Raw genomic sequence first — 15,195 nt, 5'->3', positions numbered from 1 at the left:
ACTGGATGAGCTCTGTTCGAGACTATTCTATCAACGAGACCTGAAGAACTATAATATCCTATGTTTCTCGGAAACTTCAAGCCTATCAACTCCCAAGATTAGGCTGGCAATACTATAGTGCCTATAAGAACATCCAATTGTCAAAGGTATATGAAATACAAATGGTATAGAGAGAAATAATCCTACAATAACTACAACCTAAAACTTCTTACCTGGGAATATTGAAGACTCATGTTAAAAGGAACCACCAGCATTCATATGTTCTCATGTTCTGGGCAAAGAACTTAAACGTTAGCTTTTTTACATGGCACATATTGCACTTTTACTTTCTTCTCCAACACTTTGTTTTTGCATTATTTAAACCAAATTGAACATGTTTCATTATTTATTTGAGAATAAATAGATTTTATTGATGTATTATATTAAGTTAAAATAAGTGTTCATTCAGTATTGTTGTAATCGTCATTATTACAAATATATATATATATATATATATAAAAGTTGGCTTATTAAATCGGTATCAGCTTTTTTTGGTCCTCCAATAATCGGTATCGGTATCAGAGTTGAAAAATCATAATTGGTGGATCTCTAGTGCCTACATATCCCAACCAAAGGCCATGGATTACAGGCAACATCTGCACTGAGCTAAAGGCTAAAGCTGCCGCTTTCAAGTAGCGGGACTCTAACCAGGACGCTTGTAAGAAATAACGCTACGCCCTCCAACGAACCATCAAACAGGCAATGCGTCAATACAGGACTAAGATCGTACTACACCGTACTACACCGGCTCCGACGCTCAATGGATGTGGCAGGGCTTGCAAACTATTACAGACTACAAAGGGAAGCACAGCCGCGAGCTGCCCAGTGGCACAAGCCTATCAGACAAGCTAAATGCTTTCTATGCTCGCTTTGAGGCAAGCAATACTGAACCATGCGTGAGAGCACCAGCTATTCCGGATGACTGTGATCACGCTCTCCGTAGCCGATGTAAGACATTTAAACAGGTTAATATTCACTAGGCAGCAGGGCCAGACAGATTACCAGGACGCCTACTCAAAGTATGCACTGATCAGCTGGCTAGTGTTTACACTGACATTTTCAATCTCTCCCTGACCCAGTCTGTAATACCAAAATGTTTCAAGCAGACCACCATTGTCCCTGTGCCCAAGAACGCCAAGGTAGCCTGTCTCCCCATAGCACTCACATCTGTACCCATTAAATACTTTGAAAGTCATAACTCACATTATAACCATCATTACAGACATCCTGGACCCACTCCAACAAATCCACAGATGACGCATTTTCTATTGCACTCCACACTGCCCTTTCCCACCTGGACAAAAGAAAAACCTATGTGAGAATGCTGTTAATTTGACTACAGCTCAGCATCCAAACAGCATATTGCCCTCCAAGCTCATCACTATGCTAACGACCCTGGGACTGAACACTTTCCTTTGCAACTGGATCCTGGACTTTCTGATGTGACACCTCCATGTGGTAAGGGTCGGCAACAACACATATGCACGGTGACCCTCAACACTGGGGCCCCTCAGGGTTATGTGCTTAATCCCCTCCTGTACTCTCTGTTCACCCACGGCTACGTATTAAGCAGGTCGAGAGCTTCAAGTTCCTCTGTGTCTACATCACTAAGGATCTGTCATGATCAAAACAGTCGACAATGCCTCTTTTTCCACAGAAGGCTGAAAATATTTGGTGTGGGCCCTCAGATCTTCAAAGTTCTACTGCAGCACCATTGAGAGCTGGCTGCATCACTGCTTCGTATGGCAACTGCTTGGCATCCGACCGCAAGGCACTACAGAGGGTAGTGCGTACGGCCCAGTACATCACTGGGGCCGAGCTCCTTGCCATCCAGGACCTTTATACCAGGCGGTGTCAGAAGAAGGCCCTAAAAATTGTCATAGACTCCAGCCACCCTAGTCATAGATTGTTCTCTGTACTACTGCACTCTGGAACCAACAGGACCATGAAAAGTTTCTACTCCCAAGCTATGACTGCTAAATAGTTAACAAAAAAGCTACCCAGACTAACTAAACTAAGTCAAACTAAACTTTTTCAGGACCCCGTCTTTCAAAGATAATTCGTAAAAATCCAAATAACTTCACAGATCTCCATTGTTAAGGGTTTAAACACTGTTTCCCATGCCTGTTCAATGAACCATAAACAATTGATGAACATGCACCTGTGGAACGGTCGTTAAGACACTAGCAGCTTACAGACGGTAGGCAATGAAGGTCACAGTTATGAAACCTTAGGACACTAAAGAGGCCTTTCTACTGACTCTGAAAAACACCAAAAGAAAGACGCCCAGGGGCCCTGCTCATCTGCGTGAACGTGCCTTAGGCATGCTGCAAGGAGGCATGAGGACTGCAGATGTGGCCAGGGCAATAAATTGCAATGTCCGTACTCTGAGACGACTAAAACAGTACCTGTACTGTACTCTGGAGCAGGATCGATTTGGATGTAGAGGATCTGTCATGGTCTGGGGGGGTTTGTCACAGCATCATCGAACTTAGCTTGTTGTCATTGCAGGCAATCTCAACACTGTGCGTTACAGGAACGACATCTCACAGCAAGAACTGGCAAATATGGTGCAGTCCATGAGGAGAAGATGTCACATGTCTGTGGAACTTGTTCAGTTTGTCTCAGTTGTTGAATCTTGTTATGTTCATACAAATATTTACACATGTTAAGTTTGCTGAAAATAAACGCAGTTGACAGAGAGAGGACGTTTCTTTTTTTGCTGAGTTTATTTAACTATCTGCAATGACCATTTTTGCACTAACTTTTTTGACTTACGCTGCTGCTACTGTTTACTGTGTCACTTTATTCTAAGTTTTATATGTACATATCTACCTCAATGACCTTGTACCCCTGCACTTTTACTCTGTACTGGTATCCCTTGTTTATGGCCAAGTTATCATTACTCATTATGTATCTATTACTACTTTTATTATTATGAGTTATTTACTTTTCTATTATTTCTCTCTGCATTGTTGGGAAGACCCGTAAGTACGCTTTTCACTGTTAGTCCACACCTGTTGTTAACAAAGTATGGGACAAATAACATTTGATTTGATGAATTAGACAGAGGCTGGTTGCTGTAGCTTTCCCCCACACACACTCTCTGCCTCTGCTGTGTACAGTAAGATTTGTATGTCCTTCCCCTCAGCAGTTTCTATTAGGGATGTGCCAAAAATATTTTTTTTTTCTTAATGTTTTAAACTACCATTAAAGTGTGCACAATGCAGAATATGGTCCTATTACATATGGTGGTCCTCATTCGCGAGCATTGTCTCCTGCAACTTGTCTTGTGCATTACGGTACAGCGTTGTCCAATCTAATCCAATTGTTGCATTGAGGATGATGATGACCTGTTAGTTTTGTGTTAACTGCACTGTGATGTGGATTTTGTTTTGTTACGTGAATATCCCAAATTCGTTTTAACATGTATTAAACAATGTTCACACTCGTAGTTTCTATTCTTATCAATCAGCCATTCTGATTAAAGACGACTCCACAAGACTCTAAAGGCCTTTAAAAAGGATACATCCAATTATTTTTGTTACTTTCCCAAAATAGTGAAAACATACATTTTGAGGAAAATATTGAAAACCACTCCCCCTGCATGCTTGCTGAAACAAATGGACCACCCCCTACCCCATTTATGCCATTCATGAGGATACCTGCACCACCTATTTAAATGTGCTGTTGTCCAGTAAATCACCTGATAAATTAGGTGACAAGGTGCCTGGAGTGCCACTAATTGATCACTGCTAATTAGCAAAGTAGGGACATTGAAACGTTGTGACTCCATAGTAACCCCTATTCATGTGACATACTGTCCAGACGGAAGTATGGAGCCGCCCTAGCTGCCCTAAAAGGAGGGGCAGCCCTAGCTGCCCTAAAACGGAGGGGCAGCCCTAGCTGCGGTACGGAGGGGCAGCCCTAGCTGCGGTACGGAGGGGCAGCCCTAGCTTCGGTATGGAGGGGCAGCCCTAGCTGCGGTACGGAGGGGGCAGCCCTAGCTGCGGTACGGCGGGGCAGCCCTAGCTGCGGTACGGCGGGGCAGCCCTAGCTGCGGTACGGAGGGGCAGCCCTAGCTGCGGTACGGCGGGGCAGCCCGAGCTGCGGTACGGAGGAGCCGCCCGAGCTGCGGTACGGAGGAGCCGCCCTAACTTCTGTGCAGACAGAGAGGACTTTGAACCTACTTTATAGCCATTACACTGATAGTGCTGTACGCAACATAAAGCAGCTACTTAAAAGGTAGCGAAATAGCCTCAGTCAGAAGCCTACAGTTGGTGTGGCACTGTTAGGAATTCCCCCACTCCCATCCACAGGGCTCTGGTCAAAAGTAGTGCACTATATCGGGAATAGGGGGCCATTTGGGAACCACAACCCATTAAAGTGGCGCTAGCCCCATGTCAACCTGGAATTAAAGGGATAGCGCTGAACAGGAGACTTTAAGATATGACACTAGGACTGCATAGATCACTCCCTGGTTAAGGCATTCAGGTAGGGTGAGGCCTAAAGCCAAGGCTGTTAAAAAAGCTGTTTCTGTCACTCTGTTGCCGCTCTACAGCTATTCATTAAAGGAGATCGCACACGCACACACACTCTCGCTCTCTCTCTCACACACACTCTCGCTCTCTCTCTCACACACACTCACTCCCATCCAAGGTCAGTCCATTCCTCTGACAGCGTTCATCTCCTCAGGTTCCCTTAGCTGCTTTTCCCTTGATATTACTGCACTGATTAGAGTACAAACAAACATGTTTGTGTGTGAGCACGTGTTTGTGTTTGAGGGTGCACACACACACACATTAATAAGGCAGGAGTGCACACTCGGCATGCACTTGGCTTTAGTTCTCTCCGATCTAGGCTCAGCTGTGTAGGTGACCCCAGCCTCCTCACACCGACGGCTTCTCATAAGGTGGATGGCTTACCATATACATTTCGTATGACTTTCACTTTGATTAGTCTTCTTTTCCGACGGCATCACAATGATCTCTATGATTTATATCAAGGGTTGACTTTGTACAGCCCTGTCATTCTAGAGGCATTCTCTTTCGCTCTCCTGCCCACTCCACCGTCCACTGCATCCAAGATTGTGTTTGTTCAAAAACACAGTCAGTTTGGTCCGAATTAACATGACCCAGTGCTCCAGCCAGTCCGGTACGGACCTCCCTCTGGTCTCTGAGGGCTATGATGCTGACATCCGGGTGATCTGTGTGAACCATGGCCCCTCCAGCCCTCCACCAGACCCCACTCTGGCTCCCAGAGGCCCCTTTCTCTGCTACTGCTGGGCCAGGCTCAGATTAAGGCTAAAGACTCATTAGGCCCAGTAATGAGAGAGGCAGGAGACAAGACGCTCTTTCCTAACCCACCTAGGGGACTTTCTGCTGGGCCGTGACTACAATCAACTTAATTCATAACCTCCATGGTTGCCTGGGCACCAGCTAGCTAGGCACCTCTTGTCCTTACATGTGCTTACACACACACACACACACACACACACACACACACACACACACACACACACACACACACACACACACACACACACACACACACACACACACACACACACAAGCACTTGAAAGGAAGTTTGCAGCCATATCAATTATGGGGATTTTGGTGGGGAAGTTGAATCGTTCCTGTTCTCTGCACTTTTTTAAAGTGCCTTTTTTGTATTGAAAAACCCCTGTCATCTCTATTCCTCTCCAGCTCTCCTTTACAGCTCTATTCCTCTCTCCAGCTCTCCTTTACAGCTCTATTCCTCTCTCCAGCTCTCCTTTACAGCTCTATTCCTCTCTCCAGCTCTCCTTTACAGCTCTATTCCTCTCTCCAGCTCTCCTTTACAGCTCTATTCCTCTCTCCGGCTCTCCTTTACAACTCTATTCCTCTCTCCAGCTCTCCTTTACAGCTCTATTCCTCTCTCCGGCTCTCCTTTACAGCTCTTTTCCTCTCTCCAGCTCTCCTTTACAGCTCTATTCCTCTCTCCAGCTCTCCTTTACAGCTCTATTCCTCTCTCTTGCCCTTCTTTACAGCTCTATTCCTCTCTCCAGCTCTCCTTTACAGCTCTATTCCTCTCTCCAGCTCTCCTTTACAGCTCTATTCCTCTCTCCAGCTCTCCTTTACAGCTCTATTCCTCTCTCTTGCCCTTCTTTACAGCTCTATTCCTCTCTCCAGCTCTCCTTTACAGCTCTTTTCCTCTCTCCAGCTCTCCTTTACAGCTCTATTCCTCTCTCCAGCTCTCCTTTACAGCTCTATTCCTCTCTCCAGCTCTCCTTTACAGCTCTATTCCTCTCTCTTGCCCTTCTTTACAGCTCTATTCCTCTCTCCAGCTCTCCTTTACAGCTCTATTCCTCTCTCCGGCTCTCCTTTACAGCTCTATTCCTCTCTCCAGCTCTCCTTTACAGCTCTATTCCTCTCTCCAGCTCTCCTTTACAGCTCTATTCCTCTCTCCGGCTCTCCTTTACAACTCTATTCCTCTCTCCAGCTCTCCTTTACAGCTCTATTCCTCTCTCCGGCTCTCCTTTACAGCTCTTTTCCTCTCTCCAGCTCTCCTTTACAGCTCTATTCCTCTCTCCAGCTCTCCTTTACAGCTCTATTCCTCTCTCTTGCCCTTCTTTACAGCTCTATTCCTCTCTCCAGCTCTCCTTTACAGCTCTATTCCTCTCTCCAGCTCTCCTTTACAGCTCTATTCCTCTCTCCAGCTCTCCTTTACAGCTCTATTCCTCTCTCTTGCCCTTCTTTACAGCTCTATTCCTCTCTCCAGCTCTCCTTTACAGCTCTTTTCCTCTCTCCAGCTCTCCTTTACAGCTCTATTCCTCTCTCCAGCTCTCCTTTACAGCTCTATTCCTCTCTCTTGCCCTTCTTTACAGCTCTATTCCTCTCTCCAGCTCTCCTTTACAGCTCTATTCCTCTCTCCGGCTCTCCTTTACAGCTCTATTCCTCTCTCCAGCTCTCCTTTACAGCTCTATTCCTCTCTCCAGCTCTCCTTTACAGCTCTATTCCTCTCTCCAGCTCTCCTTTACAGCTCTATTCCTCTCTCCGGCTCTCCTTTACAGCTCTATTCCTCTCTCCAGCTCTCCTTTACAGCTCTATTCCCCTCTCCGGCTCTCCTTTACAGCTCTATTCCTCTCTCCAGCTCTCCTTTACAGCTCTATTCCTCTCTCCAGCTCTCCTTTACAGCTCTATTCCTCTCTCCAGCTCTCCTTTACAGCTCTATTCCTCTCTCCAGCTCTCCTTTACAGCTCTATTCCTCTCTCCAGCTCTCCTTTACAGCTCTATTCCTCTCTCTGGCTCTCCTTTACAGCTCTATTCCTCTCTCTGGCTCTCCTTTACAGCTCTATTCCTCTCTCCACCTGTCTGTATAATCAGGTGATGTGTATAATGAGGGCTGTGGGGATTATTAGTCTATTGGGAGTATGAATATGAAAAGTGACATTTTAGGGACTGGTTTCCTTGGAGGACTAGCATCGCCATGGCGACACTAGTAAAAAGTCGCAGGTGAAGCTGGCTGAACACTCCTGAGTAATTCCAGTGTATGGTTTCTATCAGGACTGTGTTCATTAGGCACAAACGGAAGAAAACAGACCAAAACGAGCAGGTACTACCTTTACTTGTCCAATAAGAAATGTTTGTTTTCCGTTGTAAATTTTTTTGCTACGTTAGGCCCTAATGGACATGACCCAGTCGCATCAGACACCAAACCCCTATTGGAAGCATGTTTACATGCACACTAATGATTAGATATTAAACTGATTATGGCAGTACCCAGAGTATTACATTATTCATGTAAACGCCTTACTCTGCTTGTCTTAATCGGAATAAGGTCCAAATCAAAGTAAGCAATTACTCAATTGCTTACTTAAAAAGCCTGGTTTTCTGAGCAATCTTTTTAATTATTAGGACATGTAAACAGCTTAATGGGCTTTCCAGCGGTGAATTTGATCTGCAGATTTACCAGCTCCGGTAGCCTCTATCTTACAAGTTCAGAAAAACTCACTCAAAGTAAGCATCTCGTGATTTCTTTTCACATGCCAACTTTATATGTCCAAATAAAAAATAATATGGTCACTGTGATAATGTTTTATTTTCTGCATTTATCAAACGTCCCATCAGGTAGCCTGATTTCAGATGTATCCAGGATTATTAGAGTAAAAAGTTGTCCTTGCAAAGCATGTCAAGGTTTCAAACAAACTATTATATTAATTGGACTATTCACAATAATCATATTGTGTGCATGTAACCAATGTATCGCTCCACAGTTAGCAGTCAAATGTTTATGTGCAGGGTGAAGTATGCCTGCAGGCTACTTCACCCTGGGTTGACTCTGTATGAAGTCTATACAGCCTCTATGGTAAAGGTGTTGTTGGAGAGCTAACTGAATCCTTCTGGCCTGGGGCTGGTCTAGCAGCTACAATCACAGGCTGCAGTGCATATGCCATACGTGTTGGCATGGGATCTAATCCTCTGTCTACTTCTATCTTTCCTTCTCTCTTTCGTATCCGCCTATCCCAATAAACAAAAAAATATGGAATGGCAATTAGGATTCCACTCTCTTAAAAAGGAACCCACAGTGATAAATAGTGTTGTTTCTCTCTCAGGTCAGGCTGTCTGGAACTATTCTGAACAAAAATATAAACGCAACATGTAAAGTGTTGGTCCCATGATTCTTGAGCTGAAATAGAAGTTCCCCGAACTGTACCAAATGCACAAAAATCGTATTTCTCAAAAGAACATTGCACACTTTTGTTTACATCCCTGTTAGTGAGCATTTCTCCTTTGCCAAGATAATCCATCCACCTGACAGGTGTGGCATATCAAGAAGCTGATTAAACTGCATGGCCCAGCGTTGTCCGGGTTTGGCCGTGGTAGGCTGTCATTGTAAGTAAGAATTTGTTCTTAACTGACTTGCCTAGTTAAATAAAGGTTACATTTTAAAACAACAACAAAATCATTACACAGGTGCACCTTGTGCTGGGGACAATAAAAGGCCACTCCAAAATATGCAGTTTTGTCACACAACACAGTGCCGTAGATGTCTCTAGTGTGTAATTGGCAAGCTGAATGCAGGAATGTCCACCAGAACTGTTGCCAGAGAATTGAATGTTTAATTTCTCTACCATGAGAATTTGGCAGTACATCCAACCAGCCTCACAACCGCAGACCACGTGTAACCACGCCAGCCCAGGACCTCCACATCCGGCTTCTGAGACCAGCCACCCGGACAACTGATGAAACTGAGGAGTATTTATGTTTGTTGTAAAGCCCTTTTGTGGGGGAAAACATTCTGATTGGCTGGACCTGGCTCCCCGGTCATGTGAAATCCCTATATTATTGCCTAATGAATTGTTTTAAATTGACTGATTTGAACGGGGGGGGGGGGGGGGGTGCACTAATGACCTAGACCAGAGCTATATTGATCCTTTCAAGCCTCCCTGTTACTGATTCACAATGTAATAATCCTATTCCGTACAGTCGATGTTACAAAAACTACACATACACCAGTTAGGTGCAGTAAAATGTGTTGTTTTACAGGGTCAGCCATAGTAGTACAGCGCCACTGGAGATAGTTAGGGTTAAGTGCCTTGCTCAAGGACACAACGGATCTTTCACCTTGTCGTCTCAGGTATTCGAACCAGTGACCTTTCAGTTACTGACCCAATGCTCTCACCGCTAGGCTACCTGCTGCTGTTCTATTGTGGTAGATGGGCTGTGTAGCTGTATATTCAAGGATTCATGTCGTGGGAGATGAGTGGGAGAGTCTGACTTTTGTATCTGAAAGCATGATGTCCAGGGAAGTCGGGGCCTCCTGGGTGGCGCAGTGGCTAAGGGCGCTGTACCGCAGCGCCAGCTGTGCCACCAGAGACTCTGGGTTCACGCCCAGGCTCTCTCATAACCGGCCGCGACCGGGAGGTCCGCGTCGCCCGGGTTAGGGAGGGTTTTGCCGGTAGGGATATCCTTGTCTCATCGCGCACCAGCGACTCCTGTGGCGGGGCGGGCGCAGTGCAGGTGCATGGTGTTTCCTCCGACACATTGGTGCGGCTTGGATGCGCGCTGTGTTAAGAAGCAGTGCGGCTTGGTTGGGTTGTGTTTCATGTTCATGTGTTTCATGGCTTTCGACCTTCGTCTCTCCCGAGCCCGTACGGGAGTTGTAGCGATGAGACAAGATAGTAGCTACTAACAATTGGATACCACGAAATTGGGGAGAAAAAGGAGTAAAATTCCACAAAAAAAAAGTTATTTAAAAAAAAAGAGCCTAGACTTGGATCTGAAAGGATCAACAAGCCTATCAGAGAGCTGGGTGGAGCTACTACCATATTGTTTCGATCTATCCAATCCTCTCAGAAGTGCCGTGGTGTGATACAGGCCATTTCTGTACAGGCCCTGTGACAATGGAGCTGACTAATGAAAAAAAACGGCACGGCACTGTACAACAGCCAGCAGTTTTAGCCCTGATAAAGTGACTGAGTTTGTGATTTCTCTCGGCAGGTGAGGTTTAGCCTGGTCGCAGATACGTTTGTGCTGACTTGCCAAGTTTGCAAGACCACACAAACAAGATCTGGGACCAGCTAGGTGAGGCAGCCCTGCAGCATTTCTCTGTTTGCTGGGACTGCTGTTTGTCTGTGTCTCTGTAGAGTCAGGGGCAAGGCAGGGCAGGAATGGATTCCCTGTCACCGTGATTAGCCTGTCTGTTCATGAAGTCTCCTGAAAGAGCTGAGGCTTGTACTGCTTACACACACACGAACGCTCACACACACTCTGATAAACTCATTAACAAACTTGGGTTGCAGCTCATTCTCACATCTCTCTACACATACACACACACTGTGATAGACTCTTCTCTGGGATAGACTCAGCTCAGGGAGTGAGGAGACCGATCAATGCAGCCAGCCTTCGTTGAGAGAGAACTTAAATAATACTGTTCTCTCTGTCTGTGTCTGTCTATGTCTCTGTCAGAATGGAAAGGGTAACCACATACATTGCCAACACAAACATATATGAACATATTAAATCAATTTAATTAAATGTAATAATTCTCTCCCCTTGATCCTCTCCCAGGGTGTACCCCATAAAGGAGGTTCCGGTAGAGACCAAGCCCCTGACAGATTGGCTGTACCAGAGGTTTGTGGAGAAGGAGGATCTACTGGCTCACTTCTACGAAACAGGTCTGTATTCACTGCTTTCTCCCTCTTTTTCTCCCTCCTCTCTTTCTCCCTTTCTTTCTGAGCTCTCTCTTTCTGGCCTCTCTCCCTCTATTTCAGAGAAGTGACTCCACATTGAGGCGTGATCACAATGTCGCTGACTGTATTCCTTCCCGTGTCCCCCCCAACAGGAGCCTTCCCTCCACCGAAAGGCCAGAAGGAGGCCGTCTCCCGGGCGATGACCCTTGACCCCGTGCGGCTCTGTCTCATCCAATCCCTGGCCTTTGCCTCGGGCTACCTGTGGTACAGCGTCCTCCAGTACTTCTACTGCTGTTTGTTCTGAGTGTGCTGAAGAGGATGGAGTTTAAAAGTGGACCAGACCCTAATGGCACTGCTTCTGGATCAGTCGATGGCTCGCCCGCCCCGGCGCCATCTCTCCTCCCTATGATGGATGATTGTACATTTAGCAAAAACCGGGAGAAACTGAGAAAAAAAATGACCATGTTGGAGTCTATTTTCCCCCCTGGATACATGAATACCTACACACACAGACAGACGGACAGACATACACACACACACAATTGACTGAAGCCCATACTTCTGAACATTAATCATTTACACAAACTTACTACTTGGATATAAACGCCCCAATCTAGTTGGTCTCTCCAATGGAGCCTCATTCTCAAATCAAGAATGGGGCTCAGGACTGAAACTGGGGGTGTTTTCAAGTGGACTCTCTTCCTGGTCTTTAGGTGTAGTTTTACAGTGTGCGAGTATGCATTGTGTCTGCCATTGTACCCACCCCCACCCTCGGGTGAACCAACCCCCAGTTGGACCTCGCTTCAGGCCTGCTGATTCTGTGGTTGACCCACCCTACAGATAGGGGAGGCTGTGGTATGTACCATCAGAGACTACCATGCCAACCCCTCTCCTCTAGCCTTCATTGCACTAAAAGGATCCCTACTACCCCCCTCTTCTACTCCAGGAAATATTCCTGAATGGTAGCTGTTAATGTTTGTTTATTTTAAATTGCCCCTCCCCTTAACAACGGCCATTGCATTTGTTGTGGTCGTCGTCGCTCTTTATCTATGTTGAAGTCATGGAGACTTTACTCTGTCTGTCTTCGACAGTATTCTGAACTGACTGACTGCAGGGGAATCTTCTTGTTTACACTAGCAGCCCTCCGTCTGGGCCTAAAGGGACGCTGGCGACGATGTCAGGCTCTGGTTAGGACTGTTTCCACAACATGTGGTTGGGGGTACCTGGTTCTGGAACCAAGGAGGGGAGGAGGACACAGCGGAGGAGGAACAGTGCCCATACGCTGATGACAGAACACTGATGGCACATTGGGACAGCACTCTGATCCGATCCACCCTGAAAACAAACTCCCCTCACACCCTCTCCACCCCCTGTCCTCACTCGTACACACACAGAGCAGAGTGGATCTCTGTCCACATAGGAACGTCTCAGCGAGCCAAACTGAAAAAAGAGGACGAAGCTGAATTTACCCCCATTGGACTCCATACTGTAGTTTTACAAATATCTAAGTAATGGGGTGGGGAATGACATAATAAACATATTATTTTTTATAGATGTGGCTACCCTAATGCTCTGCATTCTAAATTTGAGATTTTGGCTTACACACTCATAGGTGTTACTGTAAATTTACAGCATAACCCCCTCCCTTATATATATATATATATAATTGATGTCGCGCTGCTCCACAATAACAGAGTTTCGACAGCAAATCACTATTAGTGGTCAGATTTTATTTCAATTTTAAATGACTTGAACTGTTGTACTTACGTCATGGGTATGTTTATTCTTGTACATAACGAAGCTGAGGAAGAAATTCAATGTTGTGAGGGACTGCAACCGATGTTATCTCTCTCTTGGTCTGTACTATTTCTGATTTGTTTTTAATTTTGAAATATCATAAATGTTTAAAGAACAAGAAAAAAATGAGGAAGAGAAAGCTAACGGCTTTTGAGAAGTCACTTCCCTGTTCCTTGACCTTTGGTTTGACCTCTGACCTGGATGTTATTAATTCGCGCTTCATGAATCCAGAGGGCTCGGCCAGGCTCTCATCTCCTGCACTGTCACACTGCTCATTGATACACATATGGCCCTGTTGGAATACTTCTGAAATGCATCCTTTCCTTTCTATCTTTCTTGACATAATCACAGCTCTGAAGTGGTTGGATTGGTGGAAGTAATGGGACAGGGACATAGGCCCCTCCCCCCTAGGCACGGGATGATTCCCACTTGGAGATGTTAAAAGGACTTGATTGATGTGTGCAGTATATGGCAAATCTCCCACCTAGCCTATTAAAGATATTGCCAATTTACTGATCTCTATCCAGTCCTTTTAGATCTTAGGGGGGTACCAAGAAGCTGTCTTGGTAGAATATTATGTTTTGATTTGAAACTAGACCATCCAGGAAGAAATCACTCTTCACATTGGAGGGGAATTCAGACACGGCCCAGCAATTATGCACCAATTCTCTCCCAAAAGGTGTTTTAATAATACCATGGGGTTTTTTTAATCAAAGAATCTATATAAACACACCTAAGAGGTATTATGCTTTAGATGAACAGCTACAATCATGATGTCTACGGAATTCAAACGGAATGCATTTTAGTCATGACTTACCTCTTAAACTGTGGATAATACTGTCCAGTAACAGGCTGTGTATGAAAGGCAGAAGGCTGGCTGGTTCGGGAGATCAGGAGTCAATTTGAGGATTGGGACGTACATTTTTAGCGGTCATCTTTGTGCCGGTCCCATGAGATTGCTTTTCAATGTGAGAGAGTGACACAAAATGAAGCTTCATCTTTTTTTTTCTTTTTTTTTTAACTGTCTCCAAAGAAAGGCAGGGGAAAATCATATTTTCTAGATATGGTTTTAGGAAAGAAAAACAATGACAACGTTAAGAATTTTAACAAACGACAGTAGAAACTCTGTAATTTTCCATTTTGTACTCCTCCCTTTCTTCCTAGCTACACAGCCATTTTACAACACAAAGAACTTGTGCTGGAATAAAAGTGATGGTCATAAAGATCCTGATAGCTTGTCTGTTTTTCCTCTGCCTCATATTCTCTCTGCCTCATATTCTCTCTGCCTCATTCTCTCTCTGCCTCATTCTCTTTGCCTCATACTCAGTATTTGATGTTGGTTTTTGAAGTGTCTGACGCACCCCTTTTCAGATGGCACACTAACTTCTGTTGGAGTTTTATGTAAATAAATTTTAAAATATATTTATATACATTTTATTAGGAGCCATTATCTCACTAATATACTGAAAATGTGTAGAGAGGGTGAATTACAGTATGTCACTCTCATAGAATGTGTGATATACTTGTGAGCTATTGAGACCTGATTGAACTTAAACTGCGGTGCATGAGGCATTTTTAATGAAGGCCTACTCCTTAATTTGAAGAAGAAAAAAAACAATTGCAGCTCAGCCATGTCTCAAGGTGAGGAAAGAACTAAAAATAACAACAGGAGAGCGTAACATTTGTGAATCAAACTCTTTCACAATGTATTTGTATTTTTTTCTATGTCTTGGAGTGGTATGAGTAAGCAAACCCCTGTCTCCCACACCGAAACCCAGCACAATAAATAGTGATTTATGGTGCTCTGATTGCATCTGTCAGGTTTATTGTCAGGCTTATTTCCTCATTTTCTATTGATATAGGCACTGATAGTGATGCCGTTGCCACAGGGCGGTCTCCAGGTAACTAAAGCCTGTCCTTGCTTTTGGTCTCTGCTCTTTGTTTAACCGTGGCATCTGTCATTTGGCCACAGGGACCCAACGGTTTACATTACAGATCCTCTTTCAGCTCTGAAACGGGTCGTCCTTAGGAAGAAAACCATTCAAACCGAGGAGGCACAACTAAATTCGTTCATAGATTTTCATTTCCCATTCCAAAACGTTTTGCTATGCTGTGCCATTCTGAACACAGCCCATATTAGAGGAAGTGAGTGAATGTCACCACGTTTCTTCCTGGTGTGTATTTA

The 15,195-nt window shown here is 44.9% G+C and overlaps 1 protein-coding gene across 1 annotated transcript in view; it reads left to right on the top strand.

Annotated features, from left to right (window-relative positions):
• lpgat1 (lysophosphatidylglycerol acyltransferase 1) overlaps nucleotides 1-14,241 on the top strand; it is a 73,559-nt gene extending 59,318 nt beyond the window's left edge. The window contains exons 7-8 of the mRNA XM_020496243.2: nucleotides 11,092-11,198; nucleotides 11,366-14,241. Coding sequence (XP_020351832.1) covers nucleotides 11,092-11,198; nucleotides 11,366-11,517 — 259 coding nt within the window. The 3' untranslated portion in view covers nucleotides 11,518-14,241. The remainder of the gene's footprint in view (nucleotides 1-11,091; nucleotides 11,199-11,365) is intronic.
• The last annotated feature ends 954 nt before the right edge of the window (nucleotides 14,242-15,195 follow it).

Source organism: Oncorhynchus kisutch, linkage group LG12, assembly GCF_002021735.2.
Source record: "Oncorhynchus kisutch isolate 150728-3 linkage group LG12, Okis_V2, whole genome shotgun sequence".
Classification (NCBI taxonomy): domain Eukaryota; kingdom Metazoa; phylum Chordata; class Actinopteri; order Salmoniformes; family Salmonidae; genus Oncorhynchus; species Oncorhynchus kisutch.
The sequence above is the reverse complement of the archived record's forward strand: the minus strand, read 5'-3'. Positions and strand labels throughout refer to the sequence as shown.